The 9,103-nt window shown below is 38.6% G+C and overlaps 1 protein-coding gene across 1 annotated transcript; it reads left to right on the forward strand.

The window, feature by feature from the left end:
* Positions 1 to 3,733: 3,733 nt before the first annotated feature.
* On the forward strand, positions 3,734 to 4,893 carry LOC139193085 (uncharacterized). Its single transcript, XM_070816045.1, has 3 exons — positions 3,734 to 3,820; positions 3,890 to 4,513; positions 4,690 to 4,893. The coding sequence occupies exons 1-3, from the start codon at positions 3,734 to 3,736 to the stop codon at positions 4,891 to 4,893; spliced, it is 915 nt and encodes a 304-aa protein (XP_070672146.1).
* Positions 4,894 to 9,103: the final 4,210 nt, after the last annotated feature.

A 9,103-nucleotide genomic window follows, 5' to 3' on the forward strand; every position in this document is an offset into this window, starting at 1 on the left:
AAACCATCTTTGAGATAGTCTTGGTTTCAATTAATTCGAAGATGGCTGGCTACAACTAAATGGTGATTCAATGTTTGGACATAATATGGGTTTTTGAAACCATTATTAAGATAGTCTTGATAATATATGTCTAAAACTATGAATCACAAGACATGCAAGTTGTAGAGATCCATCCATCATGGATCTTAGCAAGCTAGTGGGAGCTATAAGTGTCTTATGAGAGAAAGGTCAAATCGTTTGATTTCTCATAAAGATGTAAATGAATCTTTTGTTTACTAGGTTTACAAAAGATTAGTGGGAGTTAATCATATTCCTAAATTTGTATATATATATATATTTAAATATATATGTGATATATATGAATATATATATATATGATATATTAATTTTGGAAATGAAAAGAATATTTCTTCGTTAAAGTTATGGCTTTACGCATTCTATAACGATAAAATGTATATGGGAGACATAGTCTATATACATGGGATGGAAATCTATATTGATAGATTTCAAGATATAATTTGATTATATCAATCCCTAATAATAGACAAAAGTTGCTAGGAAGTTTCTCATATGATGATAAACTGAAATTAGAAGGACAACTCTAGTGTGACCAGCAAGTTGCCCTTCTCAAAGGGAACGTGCCCTTTTGACTTCCAAAGAAATAATGCGTAAATAGAATTCTTTATGCATACGCATAAAGGTGATTTATGTATTTCATATTGTATGAAAAACATTGATATGAGTTGTACCTAGAACGGTACAAGACGATATCAGTGCAAGCCCAGGATCAGAACCATGGCAACTGTCAAGTGAGTTCTTAAGTATTTAAGAAATACTAAAGGATAAATTCCTCAAAGATCGAGGAAGAATTAGAGTAACATAATGCAAGCGTAAATGTATTAGATTATGAATCTAATTCATCATTGGATGTTTCTTCATTATGAATGAAGAGATAATCAGATATCTCTTTATTAAGAGATATTTGGATGGAAACATTAAAGTAATGACTTTAATGTGTTCCATTATGAATGCAAAATATATTGCCATAAAGAAGCTTACAACAATGTTGTTTGGATGTGAAAGTTCATTTATGAACTCTCTATTCGGTTCCAAACAGAAAGTGTATCTAGTGTATCGACACTATGACACTAATGGGGCGATAGCTCAAGCCAGGGAATCAAGGTCTCATCAAGGTCCGAACTCATATGAGAGACTGAACCACATCATTGAGAATCATGTATAATGGTGACGTCGTTATTCTCAAGATTGCTTCTATGGATAACATATAAATATCCATTGTCTAGGCCTACTATTCAGCCATTTATGAAATGACTACAGAAGAGGTATCATCACTGATGACTAAGCTGATTGGCTCTAGTTCAAGTGGGAGATTGTTGGAAATGTGCCCTAAAACCAATCATATGATGATACTTTACGGACATTTCACATGTTAAACTAATCTAGTTTAATAGAAAGGGCAAAGATTATTGTTTGAGCCGTCTCATATAAATGTTATATGCTTAGATTCATGAGACCATTCTTTCATAAACACATCCTAAACGTTCCTGATCATAGGATTGCCAATTGGGCATTGACAGTCCGTTAAGATCAGTACGTACTATGTCTTCTCTCAAGGAGAGTGACTAGTCTCGAGTCATTGGTGTGTGTGACATCAAGACAAGTACGTAGGTGCTCAATAGAGAATGAGTTCACTGAACACGATCAACAAAGAGTTCTCATATTCATGTCATATGAGAACTCATGGTTGGGATAATGCAAAGTAGTCTTTTGACCTGAGGCATCACAGTTGTCTTGTGGTTAAGTCCTTGATCTTTGATTATGTCAAAGTCACCCCATCAGGGTGTCCACGGCATCGTTGGGGTTAAGCCACTTAGTCATGGAGACAAGTGAATGCGCAACAAGGGATCTCTAACCTTCAAACTGTTTGAGGGAGAATACTCTATGATATGATTAGAATCTCTGGCCAGAGTATGAATGAGATTTAGGAAAGCGTTCCAAATCACATTCAAGGTAATCATATAAGCACACGAATCACATTGGATAATAGACATGAATAAATAAACTATCAAACCAAACAATGTGGTCAAGAGTATTGTATTAGAGAAAGACCGTATTGCATTTGTAATCCTAAACTGAATAGGTTTTCCACCTCTTCTGATTAGCTTGGGTAACCATGATATGCTGCTAGGTGTCACTCATGGTTTGTGAAAGCCCTAAACGTGTGTAATCACTAAAGGGAGAATTGAAAGTAAGTTTCAATTCACAATCGATTTGAAAGAGTTTGAATCGCCCACTGCCTCGCTAAGAGGAACCTAATGGATCGTACACCGTGTAAGGTGGAGATTGAAGAAACAATGGAGATGAGTAAGAATAATTAAATGGTTTAATTATTTATGGCAAGGATTAATTAATATGTTAATTAATCAAACGAATAAGTTCGTTAAAGACCTCGGGATAGTTTTGGACTTTAAGGCCCAATGGGCTTCGAACGTCAAGCCTATTGACTTAAGTTGTATGACAACTTAATGACTAAATATTCACAAAGGCCCAAACAACCCAAATACACCCTAAGGCCGGCCATATTGTTAAGGGTAGTGAACTTGGACTTATTTACAAGTTTGCCACTCAAATGAATAAAGGTATAAATATGACTTTATAGCCAAAATTCATTTAGGGTTTGTTTTGGAGAAAATTGGAGAGAACATGTCTCTCCATTTCTCTCTAAAGAGGCCGGCCCCTTGGAGGGTGCATCTAGCAATTCCACTACTCCAAGGTCACTCATTTCTTCTCCAATCTAACCTTGGTGAAGAGACTTAGAGGTTCTCAATTTTGGGAACTTGGAGAAACCTATTCTTCCATCCAAATCCATAGATTTTAGATGCAAGGAATGAAGGCCCTCTCTTTGGGTGATTAGCCTTTGCTTATGCAAAGCGGAATCTACAAAGGTATATAATTTCAACTCACTTTGTTTTGAGTTGAGTTTTGGTTCACCAATCTACTAGGCTTTGAATTTCATGGGTAATGTTTTGTTTTTAAGTGCATGCAAGCATGATTCCGCCTTTAATTGTTAATTGCATGTTTATAGATGTTGCTTAAATGAACATGTTTTCACAAAATAATCCTTCAAAAACGTAGAATGTTACGTAGATGATGTGGTGGTCAAGACAAAGAAAAGATCAGATCACTTAAAGGATTTATGAATAGAGTTCGAAAGGCTACGAAAATACAACCTCAAGATCAACTCGTTAAAGTGTGCATTTGGCGTCACCTCTAGAAATTTCCTCGGCTTCATTGTCAAGCACCGTGGCATTGAAGTGGACCAATCAAAGATCAAAGCCATTCAAAGCATGCCTAAGCCAAGAAACATACATGAGCTAAAATGTCTACAAGGACGGCTAGCCTTCATCAGACGTTTCATCTCCAACCTTGCAGGGCATTATCAACCGTTCAGGCGACTCATGAACAAAGATGTTTCATTCGTATGGGACGAAGCATGCCACAAATCTTTTGAAAGCATAAAAAGTATTTATGAAGTCCACCTATCCTGGGGGCGCCTGTGCTCGGGAAGCAGCTCATATTGTACTTCGCTACTCAGGAAAGTTCAGTTTGAGCACTTTTGGCACAAGAAAATGAATCCCAAAAAGAAAGAGCACTTTACTACCTCAATCGAACTCTCACCAGCGCTGAGTTGAACTACTCCCCAATAGAAAAGATGTGCCTTGCCTTGGTGTTCGCCATCCAAAAGCTTAAGCATTACATGCTTGCTTACACCATCGACCTAGTTGCTAAAGCTGACCCGGTCAAATACATCATGTCCAAACCAGTCTTGACAAGGTGACTCACTAAATTGGCGTTACTTCTTAAGCAGTATGAGATCATCTACGTCCCAGCTAAAGCCATCAAGGGAAAAGCGCTAGCAGACTTCCTTGCCGATCTCCTAATCCCAACTAATTGGAAAATCTCAGACGACTTGCCTGATGAGGAGGTGTTCTACATCGACATCTTCCCAACATGGATGATGTTGTTCGACAGATCTATACGAGCAGACGGAGTGGGGACAGGAGTAGTATTCATGTCGCCACAAAGGAAAATACTACCCTATTCCTTCCAACTAAGCAAATTATGCTCTAACAACGTCGCTGAGTACCAAGCACTGATCATCAGGCTCCAAATGGCGATCAACATAGAAATCACAGCCCTTGAGGTATATGGCGACTCCAAGCTCATAATCAATCAACTCTTAACAGAATATGAGGCGAGGAAATATGATATCGTCCCATACTTCTGGCTGGCAACTCAACTGTTACAAAAGTTCCAGGCCGTGACACTAGAACATGTGCCAAGAAAAGAAAATCAAATGGCAAATGCTCTCACCAACCTAGCCTTGAGTATGACACTAAGAGAAGACGAAGCCACAGACGTGCTAGTTTGCCAAAGATGGGTGATCCTGCTCTTCACTGAAATGTTATTAGATGATACAAATGTCATCTCAGTACTCCTAGTCGACGTTAAAGAATAAAAAGTTGTTAATCGACTACTTGGAACATGGAAAGCTTCCAAATGATCCTAGACACCACTCCAAAATACGCAGATGAGCGCCTCGTTTTCTCTACTACAAAAGAACATTCTACCGATGCTCTTTTGAATGAGTACTTCTGAGATGCCTAGGTGAGGAAAAAGCCGATCAAGCCATGGAAGAAGCACACTCAAGCTTATGCGGAGCGCATCATTCTAGACCACAACTACATTCCAGCTCAAAAGAATGGGTTACTACTGGCCATGCCTGCCAATTCCATGCCAACTTCATACATCAACCGCCTGAACCATTACACACTACAGTTACTTTATGGCCATTCAATGCCTGGGAATTAGACGTCGTAGGGCCGATTGCACCAAAGTCATTTGCAGGAGAAGCTTACATCCTAGCTGCAACATATTACTTCTCCAAGTGGGCTGAAGCCATACCTCTAAGGGAAGTCAAGAAGGAAACTGTCGTCCGTTTCATCAAGGAGCATATCATCCACTTATATGGTGTACCTAGCTACATCATGTTGGAAATATGCCCTGAAAGTCAATCTTTGGAAGAAACCTTTCAGGACAAATGAATCGATGTATGGATGACTCTTATACATCAAATGGCAAAGATACTAATTAGGACTATCTCAATCAACGATATATGTCCTAATTAATGAATCTATGGACAATGGATCGATTGAAGAAGTAATCTAATGATGTTAGACTACAGAGACCTTCTTCATATAACCATTATGTCCAAAAAGGTTCCTGGTCATTGGATTGTTGGAGGGATACTGACAATGCTTAGACCGGTACATACTGTGTCCGCTTCAAATGGAAGAATGGAAAGTCTCATCCCATTTGTGTAGTGACACTAAGACAAGTATGTAGGTGCTCATTAAGGGAATGAGTTCACTGAACACAATCGAATGAGAGTACTTGCATGGAGGTCTACTCACATGTCAAGCAAGTAACTCTAATGGTTGGAATAATGTAAATAGTCCTTTGACCTGAGGCATCGTCGTTGTCTTGTGGCTAAGTACTTAATCTTTGATTGTGTCAAAGTCACCCCATTCGCGGATGTCCACGGCATAATTCGGGTTAAGCCACTTAGTCATGAAGGCAAGTGAATGCGCAACTAGGAATCTCTAATCCTCGATAAGAGAGGAAGAATACTCTAAGATATGATTCGGGAATCTTCGGCCGAAGTATCGAGCGTAATAAAGGAAAGCGTTCCTATACGACTCAATTGAATCATATAAGAAGGAATAATCACATTAGGGGTTTAACATTATATATCCATACCCTAGTAATGTGATTGAGAGTATTGTTTTAGAGAATGATCGAATTACATTGTAATTCCAACTGAATAGGTTCTCTGAACAACTTCTACATTAGCTTGGGTAGCTATGACATATGGTTAGATGTCACTCATAGCTTGTGAGTTCTTCTAGATGATTAAATGTAGTCATCAAAGAAGAAAGGTGAATCAAAAGGAAGTTTTAATTCACTAAGTGATTGGATTAAATATAATCAATTGGATTGATGTCAATCACCTCACTGCCTTGCTAATTAGAACCTAAAATGATTGTACACCGACACACTATTGTAGTGAGTAATTAATGGATGAAGGAATAATTAATTGGATTAATTAAGTGTTGTGATTAATTTAGACAGTCTGAAAGAAATCATAAAAGTGATAAAGATCGTTTTGGGCTTAAAGAAATGTTCGGGTTTTATTGGGCCCATTGGGCCTAAACCCATTGGGCTTTTATTCAAGCATAGGATGACTTGAAATAATAAAAGCCCAAAGCCCAAACCAAACACAAAAGGGCCGGCCACTTAAAGGGTTTGGGAGAGATATTTAGTCAAGTTGTTGACTAGGTTTCTTTTTGTCTATATAAGGAACTTTATAGAGTTTTAATCCTTAGGGTTTTTTGTGTGTTTTAAAACAACAAAGAGGCAAAAGAAACATTCCTCTAAAAACCACAAAAGGCCGGCCACCTTGAGGGTGTTTTAGCTAACAATTTTTCACCCTTTTGGTTATTCCTCCATCCATCTCACTACACTAGTGGGTGTGGATATTTAGAGGTCTTCTCCTTTGGAGACTAAAGGAGAACCTTGGAGCACTCTTACTAACAAAGTGGAGGAGGCAAGGAGGGAGGCTAGGCTCAAGGATTTCAAGGAGCAAAGGACTTGGAGGTGGTCCATCCTTGGTCTAAAATCAAGATCAAGAGGTATAGATCTAAACTTTCACTTAGTTCTTTACTTGAATGTTTTAGATGCATTATATATAAAGCTATGAACCTTGAAGGGGATTTGCATGACTATAGCTTTGATATTATTTGATAAATTGCTTCCGTTGCTCATGTATATAAATTTTGAATTGTATATGCATGCTAGTCATTTAGAAATCCCATGTGTTAAACTCATAATTTTCCCTTCACATCATCACTGACAATGGAAAACAGTTCTCCAACCGACTCATGGACAAGTTCTGTGAGAAATACAAGTTCAAACAGCACAAGTCTTCCATGTATCATGCTCCAACAATGGGCTTGTAGAAGCATTCAACAAAACATTGTACAACCTTCTGAAGAAGGTGATAGGCTGAACAAAGAGAGACTGGCACAAAAGAATAAGCAAAGCACTTTGGGCATGTAGGACAACACATAGGACTCTTGCCCAAGCTACGCATTATTATCTCGTATATGGCGTAGAAGTTGTTCTACTGCTCGAAAGTCAAATCCCCTCACTAAGGATGGTTATACAAAAAGGCATGACTGATGAAGCGAATGCAAAGTTGTGTCTTCAAGAGCTAGAAGCGCTGGATGATACAAGGGTCGAAACTCAGCAGCACTTGGAGTGTTATCAAGCACGACTCTCCAAGGCTTTCAACAGGAAAGTTCGCCCTCGTTCTTTTCAAGTAGGAGATCTCATCCTCGCATTGCGTAGGCCTATCATCACAACTCACAAGACAAAAAGAAAGTTCACATTAAAATGGGATGGACCTTACATAATATAAAAAGTCTACACAACGACGCATACTTAATCATGACAGAATACGACTTAAAGATTAGCCCCATCAATGGTAGATTCTTGAAGCGCTACTACCCCTAAAACAAACACACCACGCTCTTGGCCCACAAGAGCATAAACTGTGTACGGCAAAATCATTATCAAAATCACCATTAAAACCATAAAAAGCAATCCATCGCTCATTTGAACTACATTATGACTTGATCTCTTCTTTGGAAGGGTACGTAGGTAGCTCAAACATTCAACTTCGAGTTCAGTCACATCAAAATAAAAAAATAAATGTTTTATTCAAGGTGACTGTGAACACGAAAATTCCTGAAACAAGAACACGTGTACAAAGTAATATTATGGTGTTAATCATTTTTGTAATTTGGTCCTCTGATTCGATCTCTGTAAGGTGTAAATTTATGGACTGTGTTGTTGATCCAAGGGCCTTTGAGGCTCGATCTTGGATGAATGGTTGGAACTTTCTTCAAGGGCCTTTTGCGCTTGATCTTGAAGGTTGAGGGAAGTTTCTTCAAGGGCCTTTTGGGCTTGATCTTGAAGGTTGAGGGAAGTTTCTTCAAGGGCCTTCGGGGATTGATCTTGAAGGACGAGGATGAACAGATCTTCAAGGGCCTTTGGGCTTGATTTTGATGAATATTTGTGTGGATTTCTTCAAGTGGCCTTAAGGCTTAATCTTAGGATGAACAGTTGCCTCAAGGATTTCACTTGGGTGAACGAAGAACCGGCACGTATGGTTGTGCTTGTTGATTCTTATGATAGTTGTTGATGATCCAAGGGTGGTGGACACTTAATCTTGGATGAACGAATGGTTTCTTCAAGGGTGATCGGGGCTTGATCTTGAATGAATGAGTGCATTCTTCAAGGGCTGTCGGGGCTTGATCTTGGAGGAAGGCCTCAAGGATTTGGCGAAGAACGATGAGAGCTTTCTCGATCCTTCGGGATTCTTGGGAATTTGGGAGGTTGGATGCTTGAAAGCTTTAGAGTTTCAAAGCTTCAAGGACACAATTCTAAGTGAATTCTCTTCCAATTTGGGAGTATATAAATGTATTGGTGAATTGGTCTTTTTTAGGATGCTTGATACCGTAATGGAGAAGCCTATTTATAGGCTTTGAGAATGAATCACCACCACAAAATTTTCCCACCCAAGTACCATTACCTAATTTTCCCACTTAATGCAATATTGAAATTGAAGTGGTCTAACATATGGCCTAATTTCCCACTTAATACCATTTTAAACTTGAAGTGGTCTAACTTATGGCCTAATTTTCCCACTTGATATAATTTTAAACTTGAAGTGTGCTTGCTTTGTCGTTGCCCAAATGAGAAAAACTTATTTTGATCCTCCAAGAGTATTTCTTGTGATACCCTTCATGATGAGGTGATTTGTCCAATTATGTTAAGTCACACGCCATGTGTACAATTTGTACAACACGTAGCATATGCCATGTATGCCCCGTCACGTCGAAACTTTAACGTGTTGGTGAACATTTATTTCACCAAAATTTCGATGTCTACAAATGCC

The sequence above is a fragment of the Malus domestica genome, chromosome 16, assembly GCF_042453785.1.
Source record: "Malus domestica chromosome 16, GDT2T_hap1".
NCBI lineage: Eukaryota > Viridiplantae > Streptophyta > Magnoliopsida > Rosales > Rosaceae > Malus > Malus domestica.